This window comes from Bos grunniens, chromosome 17, assembly GCF_055505025.1.
Source record: "Bos grunniens cultivar Pamir isolate PY7600 chromosome 17, Bosgru_T2T1.0, whole genome shotgun sequence".
In the NCBI taxonomy this organism is placed as follows: domain Eukaryota; kingdom Metazoa; phylum Chordata; class Mammalia; order Artiodactyla; family Bovidae; genus Bos; species Bos grunniens.
Genome location: NC_141181.1, coordinates 5,223,822 through 5,240,589, shown reverse-complemented (window position 1 = coordinate 5,240,589; position 16,768 = coordinate 5,223,822). Strand labels below are relative to the sequence as shown.

General features: G+C 42.4%; 1 protein-coding gene across 1 annotated transcript in view; it reads right to left on the bottom strand.

Moving 5' to 3' along the window:
- Positions 1–5,789: 5,789 nt before the first annotated feature.
- Positions 5,790–16,768, bottom strand: part of TMEM154 (transmembrane protein 154) — a 52,325-nt gene continuing 41,346 nt past the window's right edge. Inside the window, exon 7 of the mRNA XM_086346300.1 lies at positions 5,790–8,345. Coding sequence (XP_086202426.1) covers positions 8,330–8,345 — 16 coding nt within the window. The 3' untranslated portion in view covers positions 5,790–8,329. The remainder of the gene's footprint in view (positions 8,346–16,768) is intronic.

The following is a 16,768-nucleotide window of genomic DNA, read 5'->3' as shown; positions in this document are numbered from 1 at the left end:
CATACTGCAAGAACATCAACCTGAGATTAGGATTTTTCTATATTTTGGTTCTTAATATTTCTGCCTTGATTACTGAAAACTTACCCATTCTGTTCTTTAAAAAACAAAACCTTATATTATAAAGGCAATGGATATTTGCTGCAAAACATTTAGAAAATATTTTAAAATGCCCAAAGAACGTGAAAAGCATCAGTAAATCCCATCCTGAGAACCTGGATGGTTCTGGAGCTCTCACTCTGCATGGGTAAGTGGATCAGGAAAGAGGAACACAACAGTGGTGAATAACCGCGTCCTTGGCTGGGCTGGAATGCCCCGGTCTGGTCACAGAACTCGGATTCCCCTTGGAAACTGCCTCCCCCCACATCCTCTTTTCCCCAACCAACCAAGTCACTAGTCAACCACCCCCCTACTCATCCACTCATTCAACCAACCAACCGGTACATGCACACATGCACACACTCCAGGCCCCGTAAGAGAAAAATTGTCCATCCCAGTCAGTTCCAACTCCCATTTTCACAGGGTTAGACATAAAACTCCAGCGGTCCAGTCTAATTCCTTCTAGAGGACTTTTCTTAATCAGATGCAAGGAAAGAGACTCCCTTCTACTCTGATGGTAAAAATGGAAGGATGAGCCCTGGAGCCACTAGCTGTGGAGAAAGTTGGCCTCAGAATGAAGCAAAGTCAGGAAACTAGAAGCCTGGATGTGCTGGAGCCCCCTGCTGGTGTGCCTCATCGCAGCAACACCGGCCTGTCTTCCTGCCTTTCCCCAGTTTGGATCTGGAGTCCCTCTGCTTCTTGCTCTGAGTGGGACTTCTTACTGGAACCAAGAGTCTCACTTAAACAAACACACCAGCATTTAAGGAAACTAGGAAAAGTATCTTTCTTTCTTTCCAGGAGAAGCATCTTCATTTATTTCTGGGCCCTACCCTGTCCCCTCCTCAGGTCACCACTCTTGATCTGGGCAGAGACGCAGGTGACCTGCCGCCTCCCCCAGCTGGCCCGTCAGCTCTGACAGAAGTCAGGGGACGCGCCCCGCGCGGCGAGAACACGAGCCCTCTTCCAGGGTCCGCTGTGGATGCTGTCTCCCTGGAACCGGAGTTCCCAGCTCAGCAGGCAGGATGGGCAGCTCTGACGAAGGGAGTGCTCCCCGCGTGAGGCCAGGCCGGCCACTGCTCCGCACTTCCGGGGTCAGCAGAGGCAGCTGCGGGGTCACCGTGGGCTCACCCGGACCCTTCGCCTCACCCCACCCCTTCCGGCCCACTTCCGGCGGCGGCCTATCTGTGTCCCAGACTGTGACTACTCTCCTGCCCTTCTGTTGTCTGGGTTGTTTTGGTTTTCTCTCTTGCCCTTTTGATCCTCACCACTATTCTTGGTTTCTCCTCTTTAACCAGAGAACTCCCGAAGAACTCCCTCACATTTCCCCCCGCCGCCTTCCTCAGCCCACTGAGTTCTCCTTGCTCATTTCAGCCCTGCTCAGAACACAAATCTTGACATAAGTCTGTGTGATTGCTTCCTCAGGGATACCTATCCCAGATCGCTGAGGTGGAAGCTGGGCAGTATAAGCACACAGGAAGGATGGAGGGCCATCTGGGATGGAGCAGAGTCAGGTACACTTGTACCTGGTGAAAAGTTACCAGTCACCACTTGGAACAAGATGGGGACATTTCTGAACAGATCCACAGAGTTTCAAAACAAACAGCTAAGCTGGCTTCACCGACATTCAGTGCTGGCTGGAGAAGAAACAATTCATATTTTGCGCTTGTATCATCACCTTAAATAAAGTATTTACTCTTTTGTTAATAAAACTTATATTTCTTTTCTCCATGAAACCCCCTGCCCAGAGGGCCAAGAAGAGAATCCCAGAGCTGAGGCACCTGTGTATCAGAGAGGAATTAAGTCCAGCCTCTAATTCTACAGATGAATAAAATTATTTTTGACAAGATCTTTTTTTTTCCTTCATACATAAGAGTCAAGCTGGTATGTTCTCTCTTAACATCCTTTCCCTAACTCTGTGAAACTGTGTGCTCTTTGGGGCCAAGTCATTTCCAGGCTGATCTGTCCCACCACTTCAGCTGCTCAGTCATTTTGGTTAAAGCAGGTTGGAAATTCACATGCCAGCCAACTTTAGAGGCTGAGGCAATGGCACCCCACTCCAGTACTCTTGCCTGGAAAATCCCATGGACGGAGGAGCCTGGTTGGCTGCAGTCCATGGGGTCGCTACGAGTCAGACACGACTGAGAGACTTCACTTTCACTTTTCACTTTCATGCATTGGAGAAGGAAATGGCAACCCACTCCAGTGTTCTTGCCTGGTGAATCCCAGGGACAGGGGAGCCTGGTGGGCTGCCGTCTCTGGGGTCGCACAGAGTCGGACACGACTGAAGAGACTTAGCAGCAATGTCATAACTGACCATGTCTTACTTTGGGTGAGACCATGAGGAGCAACCTTTGCTCAGCATTTGTCAACGTACTGACTAGTTTTTGTGACCTGCAAGAATGCACCCTCATTCAAGGAAGTCTTCATGTTATCTACATATTATGAACCTGCCAGTCAGCCCCGCTCTGTCACAATTAGAATTAAAGGGATGAAGAAAAGTGAGCAATCAGGAAAAACAGACGGTTTTATCTCTAGAATTTCTCCATTTTTACTAAAAATACTCTATTAAAAATTACATTCCCATAGATAAACTTTCAATTTAAAAATATTTTGTCAGAAAGAAAAAGACAAAAGTGTGTGATAATACCTTTTAGATACTCAGAGAATCCAGTTAATTTTTAGTCTAGACAATTTCAGGTAAAATGGGTTCAAGACTATAAGAACTTTTTGAATTGATATGGCTTCCTTTATTTTAAGAGGTATACGGAGGAAAAGAATATGATTATGAAAGTAAGAATCCTTTTTAATAGTCATAGAAGTTAAAAGGATTTTCCTTTAGAAAGAGGCATAATTCACCTCTTTACACTTAGTCATCAACATTTTAGTAAATATCTCATTGTAAATAAATGTTTATTCTAAATATTGGTATACATTAATTATATAGAAATTAAAATAGAAAATAGTCTTTCCTTCTATCTTGTTGTGCTTTTCAATTAAATTTAGAAATACTTCTCAGTATATCACTGCTAAATGAGCAATTTGGATTATACACACGTATGTACTTATTTTTATCAAAAACTATGCAGCTGAGGGTAGAATAACCTATACATACATATTTAACTATGTATACCTGATGTTTGTAAAGCCATAATGAAAAAATATTATAAAATATCATTCTCAGCATGCAAAGTGGGATAAAAAGCCTGAAACCCTCAATCAGTTGTAACACCTTGATAGCTTTGCAAATCAGTTCTGTTCAGTAGTAATGGGTCCATTTCTTATATGAGGCTTACAAGGTAGAACTTACATATTGCTGGGACAAATGCCAACTGATAAATATGGTATATGATGATCTTATTGACCTCTTGAAAAAATACTTTACACGGCTTGTGAGAGCATCCAACAGAATTTTTTTTACATTAATCTCATTTTTAATTTTAAAAGCAGGATACACATATATTAATTATTCCTGCTGCTGCTGCTAAGTCTCATCAGTCATATCTGACTCTGTTCGACCCTATAGACTGCAGCCCACCAGACTCCCCCGTCCCTGGGATTCTCCAGGCAAGAACACTGGAGTGGGTTGCCATTTCCTTCCCCAATGCATGAAAGTGAAAAGTGAGAGCTAAGTTGATTCAGTCACGTCCGACCCTTATCCACACCATGGACTGCAGCCTACCAGGCTCCTCTGTCCATGGGATTTTCCAGGCAAGAGTACTGGAGTGGGTTGCCATTGCCTTCTCCGTAATTATTGCTAGTCTATCAGATTGTTTTTTAACTTGTTGAATCACTACCATTCCTGCTCTTCCTGAAAACTGACACTTATTAAACAAGCAATTTTCCCACGTTCCTTAGTTATTTGTAATTTCAGGGATTTCACCTAAGTCAGAGGAATACAGAGATCAATCTCTACTGGTCTTTACACTGGAAAAGACAGCACTTACTGTTTGCAGTATCTAGAGACTATTAACTGAGTCCATGCAGACCAAAGAAGTAAAAAATGTAAATAGGCTTTTTGTTGAAAAAGTCCAATTATTTACCTATAACTTGGCTTCCCACGTGGCTCAGCAGGTAAAGGATCTGCCTGCGATGCAGGAAACACAGGAGACATGGGTTTGATCCCTGGGTCAGGAAGATCCTCTGGAGTAGGAAAGGGCAATCCACTCCAGTATTTTTGCCTGGAGAATCCCATGGACAGAGGAGCCTGGTGGGCCACAGTCCATGAGGTTGCAAAGAGTTGGACACGACTGAAGCAACTTAGCATGCAGACAACAAAGGCCAGTGATAATGATGTGATGGGAACGAAGGAGGATGATTAACTGAGCCTTCTCCACCTGGAGTCCAATTGGGCAAGGGGCCCCATCCGCCTTTGCTTGTCATAAATAGTTCAACATGTATTTCTAATCTTGTAGAACAATGAGTTAAAGCCTTCATGTGACTGTTAACACTTTAAGAATTTAACTTCTTAAAATATAATTTCAAAAAGGGCTTACTATTGAGTTGATTAAAAAGGTTTATTTTATATACTTGTATGTATTGCTATCTCATGAACATGATATATTATTTAGAAAAGGACAAAAACCAAAACAAACCAGAAACCTCCCACCAGATATTTAAAAATAACCACCCCCAAAAGGACTAAGAGGAAAGGAAAATTAAGGTGTCAGACAAGACAGTGTCAAGACAGTGTCAAAGAGCTATTCAAAAAATAAATCATTCAGGCAATTGGTTGGTAGGGTTATGTAATTATTAACAACCAATTTGATTACTTCCATGCCACATTAATATACCATGATCTTCTGGTTATCATAAGATAGAAGAAAGCTGAGCACCGAAGAATTGATGCTTTTGAACTGTGGTGTTGGAGAAGACTCTCGAGAGTCCCTTGGACTGCAAGGAGATCCAACCAGTCCATTCTAAAGGAGATCAGCCCTGGGTGTTCTTTGGAAGGAATGATGCTAAAGCTGAAACTCCAGTACTTTGGCCACCTCATGCAAAGAGTTGACTGATTGGAAAAGACTCTGATGCTGGGAGGGATTGGGGGTGGAGGAAAAGGGGACGACGGAGGATGAGATGGCTAGATGGCATCACCGACTCGATGGATGTGAGTTTGAGTGAACTCTGGGAGTTGGTGACGGACAGGGAGGCCTGGTGTGCTGCGATTCATGGGGTCGCAAAGAGTCGGACACGACTGAGTGACTGAACTGACTGAAGATAGAAGAAATATAGTCTATGAAGCTACTCTGGATTGCTTATTGTAGATCTAAATGGAAAACCCAGATTTCATCCTGAGTGTGAAAAAGCAGCATGTGTAAATGTACTTCAGTAGAAAGGTCAGTGTTTTCCTCACAGTGAGGATTTTAGCCATCTTCCCAGTGTGAAGCTACATCTTCTCACTCTACTATATTCAGAATTTGTACAATTCTGATAGAGTTGAAACTAATGTGTGCACTTTATGTTTACTCAACATAAGGGCTTTCTTCCAGAGATGGTGAAAACTGAGAGTTTAAACAATGAAAACAAACAATGAGACAGATGTATTTTTTAAAGTGCCCCTCTACATTGTCAGAGCTGGGAGGGTGATGAGAGGGGCCCATCACCTCTTGGACATCAAGACTGACGTGAGCTGTGTGCTCAGTGTGTGGATAACAATGACCTTCCCAGAGAAAGGAGTCACGCCACCGAGTTTAGACTGAGGTTTTCATACGTTTATTACCACAAGTTTCCTGAGGAGTTCAACTAGGCAATGTTGTTAACCTAACTTGCTTAACATGTTCAAAACTGCAATAACATGTAAACATCTTGAAAATATTCTAAAGCCACATTATGCTCTAATTGGCTACCTAATTAGGGCAAATTATTAAGATTTTTACTAACAATAATCTAAAACATAAAAATTTAGTTTGGGTTAAAAAACAGTTCTCAGAAGGACCATAACCTATGCCTTTTGATTGGATAGTAAATAAAATATACAGAGCACTAGAAGCGACCCTTGGCTGTTCTGACCCATACTAACATATCTTGCCAGAATAAACTATATTTTTTAAAGTGCTTTGCACATTGTGCAATTAGAGGGGTTAGTACATTTTTCAGATATAAATTCAATGATATATTGCTGAAGCTGGCTTCTTCTGGAATTTGAAGTAATTTCACATATTGAATAAGAATATTTTTACCATATTATGAAATACTGCTTCATCAAGTGAGATTCCAAGAACCCCTGTCCTTCTCTGAACTGCCAACATCCATTATTTGATAGGGTTGGGTGATGTTTGCCTACCTAAGCGTTCAGCAAAAATCTTACACAGCTAGCTAGAGAAGAGACTCTTCAGAGAGTCAACATGTTGATTAGAAACAAAGAAATGAAACAGGCTGAAATGACGATTTGGTAAAATGGCAATTCTGGCATAAATATCCGAGAGTCACTGTGGACCACAAGTTGAATACGAATATGCAAAACAGGGGGCTTCCCTGGCAGTCCAGTGGTTAAGACTTTGCCTTCCAACGCAGGGGTTGCGGGTTTGATCCCTGGTTGGGAACTAAGATTTCACATGCCTCTTGGCCAACCATGCCCCCCAGCCGAAAGCATAAAACAGAAGCAATATTGTAACAAATTCACTAAAGACTTTGAAAAATGGTTCACATCAGAAAAAGACTTTAGAAAATATGCAAAACAAAAATGCCGTATTCGGATGTGCTAAAAAGAATACAACAGACATATCTGTTGTGGTTCTGTACCATGAAGACTGTTTTTTTGCCAAAGCTCTGCACAGTCCCAGGATGGCGTAAGAGCAGTGGTTAAACACAGCCAGATAGTTCTATTTTTCAGTGGAGCAGAAAGATCTCCGTAGCCTGGAATTCTGCCTTTAAAATTGTGGGCACAGTTCAGAAGGTAAGGGATTCTGAATGTGTCATGCATTACGGCGGCCTTTCAAACACAAGACCCCAAATTCAGCAGCAAATGTTTGGTGACCCTCAACCACCCCACGCCACCCCCGCCTCAGTTTATGGGTGGGGAGTAAAAGACCGTTTTCATTCTTTGTTTCTTTCCTGGAATAAAATATTGGGTGCTGTGGAAGAGCTGAGGAGTCCTAATTTGCTCGATTGCTTTAAAGGTCAGAAGTGGAAAATTAAGGATTAAATGGAGATTGATTTTACGTGAGTGGGAGTGATAAATAGGCCCCTCTGATTTTGCGCCGTCACTTCTAGCAGGAGGATATCAACAAGTATCACGTAGAATGTCATCTCTGATGGACGGGTGTTGGCCTCCTGGGGAGTGGCGTTGAGCACACCAGACCTGTCCTGGGCGCAGGAGAGGTCCTGAGTGCGAGGAGAGGTCCCCGCCACCCACACAGAGAGAGCCTAATGCCGTTCTGTTTGTTCCAGATGACCTTAAAGATCTCCGGGACACAGAAGGTGACGGAAGAGGCCCAGCTGCTCCCATCTACCCACACACCACACGCCAGGGAGGTGTGGCGAGGACAAGGAAGAGCCATGGGGAAGTGGAAACAAGTAGCTGATTTTAGCTGAGAAGGAAAACAGTCGCTCTTTCATGGAAAATTCCCATTTCTCTGTCACCTGGCCAACTTACAGTCCACACGTCACCAAACAGCATCCCTTTGACTGTGTATCTCACGCTGCGTCTCACGGCAGGCAGGAACAAGCTTACCACCCCCCTGGGATGGCGTACACATTGAAACACTTGCTTTGTTTGCTGTCTTTTCCATGACATAACTCACCTTGAGCAAAGTTCCTGCTGAACGTGACTGACCTATCAGAAGACTTGACTAATCAAAAGAAATTATCCAGCTATTTAGGTCATAAAGTGACCCAGAAGGAAACCAGAGATAAGAGTTTCCAATTTTGTACTCAAGGAATAAAGCAGAAAGGTAACAGGGACTCAGCATAGCCAGAGTGGTAGTCCAGTCCCTAGAGGTCGGCTGAGCAGAGGGAACACCCCGTGATGAGCGCTGACTGCACCTCGTGGCTCCCCCACCCTCAGCGATGGATGGCATCCAGGCCTTTGCCCAGCACTTCTCAATCAAGCATTCTTCCAAGTAAAGGTGATGCATTGGGCGACGGAAGAGTGGGCGTTGGAAGCAACAGCAAAAGGTTCTTGTGTTTACATTGATTTGAAGTTAATTAAATTCGGATCCTCTTCATCCTCTGTTGGCAGGCCCAGCGGGCTTCCTCTGGGGCTGCTTCTCTTGGAAAGCATTAGCACCATTCAGTTTCAGGATTCATTGTCACTGTGAAAAAGAGAACAACAGTATATTTCCAAGAAGTTCCTGAGAGCTGGTCACTCAGCTATGGAGGTGACTCAAGAGAGTATAGACAGTCAGGGAGCCAATGGTGTCCAGATTACAATTTCCCAAACAAAGGTCGGTTTGGATTTTATATTTGAACCCTGAGGAGGAAATCTAGAAAAGCCAAGACATAATCCCTAGCTCTTGCAGTAATATCCCTCCCCAGGGCTGACACAGAGAGAACCAGATGGAGCTGGGGTTCCCCCTTTAATTAAATCTAATCCCATTTCTATGAATAGATGCCAAACTGCCTTTTTCTTCCTTTAGAAAAAAAATTTCCATGTGTTATTTTCTCTCAGAGCTTGTGGTCCTGGCATGGTTTCAAAAGCCCGTTTTGCTCACATCCACAGAGGATCTGGAGGGGCCTTCTCCGTGCCATTTAGAATTCAATCACCAGGCGTCTTGGGTGTGAGCAGGCGTAAGCGATGGACGTGGTATCTGCACATGGCCGTACCGGCAGGCGCATTTCTGCCTGTGATTCTAATGTGGCTACCTTGGCCACATGTCTGGCTCTGCGGCTCTTTCCCAGTGAGACCATGCTTCCACCCAAGTCTCCTGGAAAGCAGACCATTCGACCTCCTCACCCCTTCTTTTTCTAACTTTTGTGTCCCTTCAACCAAATCCTAGCATGTCTCTACTTGAAGTGACCTGTGTCTGCACAGTGACCGTCAGGAGCCGGTGGCGCCTTTGTTCAGAGGTGTGGGAGGCTGCGAACGATCGGGCTCCCCAGGCTCCCACCTCAATGCTCACCTGTTCAGTGCTCACCAGGTGCTTCCAAAAGGTCAGTGGAAGGGCCCCATCTAACAAGGGGCAACTTGTTAGATGACAGACAGACAGACAGATGGATACACAGACCTAACCAAGAAAGGGAAGGGAAGACATGTCTACTTGTGTCTGCGTCTGTGTAGTGAAGGCAGGGAAGAAGCTTGTGACCAGGAGGGCTGATCGATGGGAAAGAAGGGGGAAGGTGGACGTGGAGAAAAGGACAACTTCTGTAGAAAGACTTATTTCATGGAAACCCGATTGAAAATGAAGACATTCTTTATCTGAAGAGCAGACGTGACACCCATTTCACAAGTCACCCTGCACACCTCTTAAACTAGGCAAGGAGACCTCATTTCTTGGAAATTGGGTGGTAGCAAGATAATATTTCTAAGATCCAGGAGTTCATCTCTACAGAGCATAAGTCTCTGGATTGCATGTTTTTCTTTTGCGCCTTATCTTGACATTTCAGCTACTCTAAGCAGACCAAAACACAAGGCTGTACAGCAAGGGGCACAATCCCTCTTTGTCCACAAGACTGATCTGTGTCCAGCAGTTACAAGAAAAGTGATTTTTGAAATTAATTATATTGTTATAACTATTACTATAAAACCAATCCATATTCATTGTTGAAAATAGACAATACAAATAAACAATATAAAAGTACTAACAATCTCATTACAGTTAACATTTTGGTGTTTACTTTTCAAAATTCTTTCTGTGATAATGATATACATGCTGCTGCTAAGTCGCTTCAGTTGTGTCCGACTCTGTGCGGCCCCATAGATGGCAGCCCACCAGGCTTCCCTGTCCCTGGGATTCTCCAGGCAAGAACACTGGAGTGGGTTGCCATTTCCTTCTCCAATGCATGAAAGTGAAAAGTGAAAGTGAATCCGCTCAGTCGTGTCCGACTCTTCACAACCCCATGGACTGCAGCCTACCAGGCTCCTCCGTCCATGGGATTTTCTAGGCAAAAGTACTGGAGTGGGGTGCCATTGCCTTCTCCAAATGATATACATACTTTTATACAAAAATGGAATCATATTATGCATATTGAAATATAATCTGCTTTTTTTCACTCTCATTCATCTATAGACCTCTTTCCTGGCTAATAAATATACAATATCTTTTCGTGACTACAGAGCACACTAGATTAAAAAAAAATTAGGCATATTCTTATTGTTAAACATTTAAGCTATTTCCAATTTTCAGTTTTCATTTATTATAAAAATTGCTACATCTTTGCATGCTTCCAGTTGTTAGCCTTGTATAAACATCTAAGAGGAATTTCTAGGTTAAAATGTATGCAGTTTTAAAGCTTAACCAGTTCACTGTCAACCCCCTTCCCTAAAAATTTACCTTCTCCTGACACTTTCCTTTAGGGAAATATCCTTTCCCCAACATTCTCTCTAATATTATTATTTTCAGTTCTGTAAACTTATTAGGTGAAAATAATATAATATTTACCTTAATGTCCTCCTGTGTTACTTTTTTCTGTTACTAGGAAGACTAAAGATTTTTTCAAGGCTCTGTTGGTAATTTTAACTTCTTCTTCTGCCAAATTGCTTATTACCATTCTTTGCTCATATGGGACAATTGCCTTCTTATTGATTTATGTATTAGCAATAGCAGTCATTTTTCTTCATCACACATACTGCACATGCTTTTTCCTAGTTTGTCTTTTTCCTCCTACTTTTATTTATTGTGCTTTTTAAAAATTTTTCAAAAAGTAATCTTTATGATTTTTAAAAAGACTGGCTACAGAAACAAAGAGCATTGAGCATATCTGTTTATCTTAAAGTAATGTCATTCAAAGAGCCGGGAAAGTTTAAGTATGTTAAATTCTGTTTTTGCAATTTTGACATATTCATGTTTTTTTTAATGTAGTTAAGTCTATTCCTTTCTGGTACAGTTTCTGACTTTTCAGCCAGTCCTCACTTTACAATTATAATAATATTTATCTATAATTTTTCTGAAGTTTTCCTTTCTTTTTCACATCTAAACTTATCTGAAGTCTATTTTAATCTAAAGTGTGAGTTCTAAAATTTCCCTCCAAATGTTAGTCAGTTGTCTTAAGACTAGTTATTGAATACTCCACTTGCTATGATTCACTACTTTTAGAGCATATTAAATGTTTACATATACTTGAGGCTGTTTAGAATACTCTATTCCACTAAAACTTCTTATTTAGCTCTGAGTGTACACAGTTTTAACTATTGGACATTTTCCCTGCAAATCCACCCACCTATACAGGATTGTTCTTTTTTCTTCTTTTAGAATTACCCTGGCTATTTGTGCCCAAGTATCCTTCCAGATGAAATGCCCATTGGGCTCTTTAAGACACTAAGTTGAATCTAAATGTAAATTTTTTTAATGTTGAGTCTTTCATTCAGACACAGTATGTCTCTATTTGTTTAAATCTTTTATGTTTCTCCATAAAAATCTGAACACTTTCTTTTTCTAGTACCCCATACATCTTTTGATTAAATTTGCAGGGGATTCCTCTTTGTGGGCCTCTTTCCTGGTTGAGCCAATGCTCACGGGGCTTTTGGAGCACAGGGTCAGGTGACCAGAGCTTGAATCAGGGCTCAGACACTTCCTTGGCTGTGTGACCTTGGGCAAGCCAACATTCCTCAGCTCAAATTTTGTGATCTCATCTCGTGTGTAAAACATACCTAATAATACCATGTACCTTAGCAGGGTATTGGGAAAAAATCAATGAGGAAATGTAGGTAAAGCTCAATACCAAGGGCCTGACCTCCAGACACAGGAACCTATGTTCTGATGGTGAAGATTCTACACTAGTGAATGTTCATCCATTAAACCTGACCTTGAACATTGTTTCACATATCCAAAGGCTTTAAGAAACTATCTTCCAAAACAAACTCAATTTCTTTTTTGAAAACATAATTTTATCTTATTTACTTATTTGGGTTTTGCTGGCCTTCATTGCTGTCGGGGTTTTTCTCTAACTGTGGCAAGCAGGGGCTACTCTCCAGCTGCAGTGCATGGGCTTCTCACTGCAATGGCTCCTCTCGTTGCAGAGCATGGGCTACAGGGCAAAGGGTTTCAGCAGTTGTGGCACTCAGGGTCAGTCGTTACGGCTCACAAGCTCCTGAGTACAGGCTCAGGAGTTGTGGCACACTGATTTAGTTACTTTGCAGCATGTGGGGTCTTCTCAGACCAGGATTCGGACCTGTGTCTCCTGCATTGACAAGAAGGTTCTTTACCACTGAGCCACCAGGGAAGCCCCCAAACTTGCAATTTCTGAAGAGAATGTACTTCAATGTCGTTTGCTTAGAACACTCTACAAGGATCATGTAGACTTAGCATGTGAGACTGTCTACCAACTAGAACCCATTCATTTAAAGCATCAGAGAGCACGAGACTCCATGCATGATATTTACATGTGGAGCTTACGTGCTTATGGATCTGGTCACTGTGACAGCGTTCCAGACGCGCCACACCAGAGACAGTCCCAGCGGGGATACAAGTTGCTTCAGCTGCGGGGCATCAGGTCATTCCTAGGGTCACAACTCTCACACGGGACTGCTGCAGGTGGTGTGAGAGCCATCCAGCCTGTTAGCGCGTCAGCAACCTGGACCTGGCCCCCACCCACCCCCGAGCCTGGAGGCATTATTCTCTCTCCTGCTCATTCCTTTAAATGTGTTCCCTGCTGTTTTTGTGGCTATTTATCATCTCTGTGAAATGATCGAATCAGCCCAGGCGTTTTCAGTTCTGGCAAATCCTAGAGTTCCCTGTTAAAAATATCTTGGCAGACTGCCACGGAATTGCAACAGACAAAACCAGTGATCCTGCTTCAAACCTCTATTGCTTGCCTTGATGGTAATTCGTATGGTTTTAGTCACTTATCTGTGACAGCAGCATGAGTGAGTGATTTTTCTCGGAGTGTTAGATAGGTATTTTAAGAATGTGGGACAGCTTTCCCAAAAGCTGTATGGTAACAGGCCTCCAAACTCTTACAAACCAATTGAATTGATTAAAAAGCATCATCTGGTGATTTTTAAGAAAGCATTTAATGGAACGCCACCAGTCAAATGAGGAAGCACAGTTCTGACACCTCGTTTCCTAACTGTCCCTTCATTGCAGTCAGGATCCGTTAAGCCATCTCTGCCCTTCTGACCAGTTTATCTTGTAACAGTCCCTCTTTCTGACAGCAGCCAATGTTCTATCTCCCAAGATGCAATAAACCTATGCTAAACCTTTCTCGAGTTATGATGCTCTCTCATTTGGTTGAGGGAGTCCAGAGTTCAATTTTCGGACACGACTGAAGCAACTTAGCAGCAGCAGCAGCAGAGTTCAATTTAGCACGAAATCATGTAACAGTTAGCTCATGCTCTCTTCCTTTTCATCAGTAGCACGTCCCTACTCCTTCCCATAAGAGGCTTGGCCCGGGTGGAATTATAGAGACACGCATCTGGCTGACATCAGAGCCAGACCTAGAACTGGTCCAAGACACATAGATCATGCCCACAGTGTAGACACAATCTGGGCTACTGTTCAAGCAAGGCTGTGGTTGATTGAATTTAGTACATCTCCTCTCACCCACCACACACACTTATAAGATGCACATACACACACACCCGTGCAGGTTAGCCGTGTCATTTGAGGTTAGCATACTGCAGGATTATAAACTGCTGCTTTGAACCCCTCATGGTACTTAGCTTGGATTTGAGGGAAATCAGTTGGCACTTAATATACTTAACGTTTAATACTTGTTGACTTTTAAATGACTTTTGGGACTAGAGAGAAAAAGAGAAAAGAAACCCATAAAGTAATTGGAAGTGGCCACAGAGATTTACTGCAGTGGAGAGCCCAAAAGAGTTCACACAAAACTGCTGCTTTCTTGCAATTCATGGTTCAGTCTTGTCAATGACTGCACTGCATGACGGATTCATTGGCCACCAAAGACTTTCATAGATCAGTCTCGTGGTGGCTGGCTTTCTTGCTGCTAAAGGTTCTTTAAAAAAAAAACCTCTAATTTGTCTTTTCATTTTTGGAACATCTCTTTTAACTAATCAAAGAAAATGAAAATGCAATTTTCAAAGAAATTCTTCTCTAGTTAGAGCTTCATCATAAACTTCCTGGGTAAACTTGGACAAATTACTTAATCTAAGTTCCAGGTTTATTCAAATGGATTATTTCATTTTTAGCTGGTTGTCTTGGCATGATGTGGACTGTGCCAGGCAAATATTAGGTACTCAATAAATATATTGTGAAAAACTACATCCATGATTGTACTTTCTCAAAAAAAAAAAAGAAAGAAAGAAAGAAAGAAGAAAGGAAAACAAAGAGAAGGGAAGAAACAGGGAAAATTAAAAAAGTTCTCTATTAAGCTAACCTGGATTTTCCTGAGAAATACTGAAGTGATACATTTTTGCAACATTATTGAGCTGACATGAATCATAAAATGAATAACAGAATTATTTCAAAACCACAATATTGTTACTTACCCCTTCTGACTTAGTTAATTTCCTAGGAAGTAGTACCTAGGCATCTGGCATCCAGAATAAATTTCTCATTATTTTGTTATTATTGTAATTTCAAAATTATAAATCTGCTTGGATGAAACCAAATCTAATTTCCCCCTAATCTTTCCCAATGCTGTTACTCAACGTAAAATCATCACTGTGGCCAACAGGCATAAAGGGAAAGAAGACAGGCACTTGGCTAATATTTGCAATTCCTTCTCTGTGATTATTCACTTAAGATTACAGAGACAGAAACACCGAGCTTTCAGGAAATTGTCTGGTTACAAAGGCCTCATAAAGAAGGAAGAGGCTGCCCAGACTAAAAGCACCAGGATGAAAGGAATTCTATCTTGCTTTTGCCACCATCCAGAGGTATTCAAAAGGGTTTGGTAGGGGAGGGAGGAGGGAGGAGGGTTCAGGATGGGGAACACATGTATACCTGTGGCGGATTCATTTCGATATTTGGCAAAACCAATACAATATTGTAAAGTTTAAAAAAAAAAAAAGGTATGGTAAGGATGGGGGTAGACAATAAGGGAGTGAACTCTTTACAGAGAGTTTAAACAATAAAACCAACTCAGTGGATCTGTTTGTGTTTTCACCGTGCACTGGCAAGGCTGAGCAATGTCAGTGATGAAATTCTCTTCAACTCCAGCATAGACCTCTGCTCTGCCCTGCCCACCCCTTGGACACTGTTCCACTGACGCTGTTCCCAGTTCCTTGTACATGGCCTGGCACATAACAAGTATGAACTCCAGGAGAACATGCTAAGGTGGAAAATAAGGAGCTAGAATCCTCCTTCCCCCGCAATTCCTTTGCTGTTTTTACCCACTGATTTTTTTGAAAACATGAAAACCATACTGCAAAATTCCCATTATACTTTGTACATCTCTCTATGGGGTCGCACAGAGTCGGACACGACTGAAGCGACTCAGCAGCAGCAGCAGCGGCCCTTACCAAAATCCTGTGCGAAATTTTAGATTCCACAGCTTAAAAAAATGTCCACTCAGGGAGGACAAGGCAAAGTAATGGGAAAAGCTCTGAAAGGCCTGAGATTATGGACCCAAACAAGGGAAGGCTGAAGGGTTAAAGTCTTTAATGCACAAGGTACTGCATTAAGTGTAGGACGGTGACCAGATCAACTCCTTTTTCCCAGGAGCACAGTGGACTTTATGGATAACAGAGGCTCCGTGTCAGGGTGCCTCCCTAGCATCAAGTACATGGACTCCCGAAGTCTTAGTTGCTCATCCTCCTGCTAATCTAAGCAGGATGGAAAAGTGTGCTTTCCCTTCACTTCAATCTCCAGTGACTTCTATATACAGCAAATCCCCTACATACAAAGCTTCAAGATGCAAACTTTCAAAGATGCGAGCACATGTTCAAATGTCTAATCACATAAGTCAGTTCACATATCTAGTGCATACTGTCATGTACGTGCAACCTCTATAGGAGGCTGTGCTTCTGTGCACTTCTTGTACAGGACCATGTAGAGTACAGTGTACAGGATCTTTATGTCAGGCCTAGAATGTCCGGAAGCAAACACAAAAGCAGTGGTATGTAGGTGATTGTGTTAGTTGGGTATCTAGGCTAACTTGTTGGACTTATGAACAAAAACTGGACTTATGAACGCACTCTTGGCATGGAACTTGTTCTTATGTGGGGGACTTACTGCAGAGTACATCATGAGAAACGCTGGGCTGGAAGAAGCACAAGCTGGAATCAAGATTGCCGGGAGAAATACCAATAACCTCAGATATGCAGATAACACCACCCTTATGGCAGGAAGTGAAGAAGGACTAAAGAGCCTCTTGAAGAACGTGAAAGATGAGAGTGAAAAAGTTGGCTTAAAGCTCAACATTCAGAAGACGAAGATCATGGCATCCAGTCCTATCACTTCATGGCAAATAGATGGGGAAAGAGTGCAAACAGTGTCAGACTTTATTTTTTTAGGCTCCAAAATCACTGCAGATGGTGATTGCAGCCATGAAGTTAAAAGATGCTTACTCCTTGGACGGAAAGTTATGACCAACCTAGATCGCATATTCAAAAGCAGAGACATTACTTTGCCAACAAAGGTCCGTCTAGTCAAGGCTATGGTTTTTCCAGTAGTCA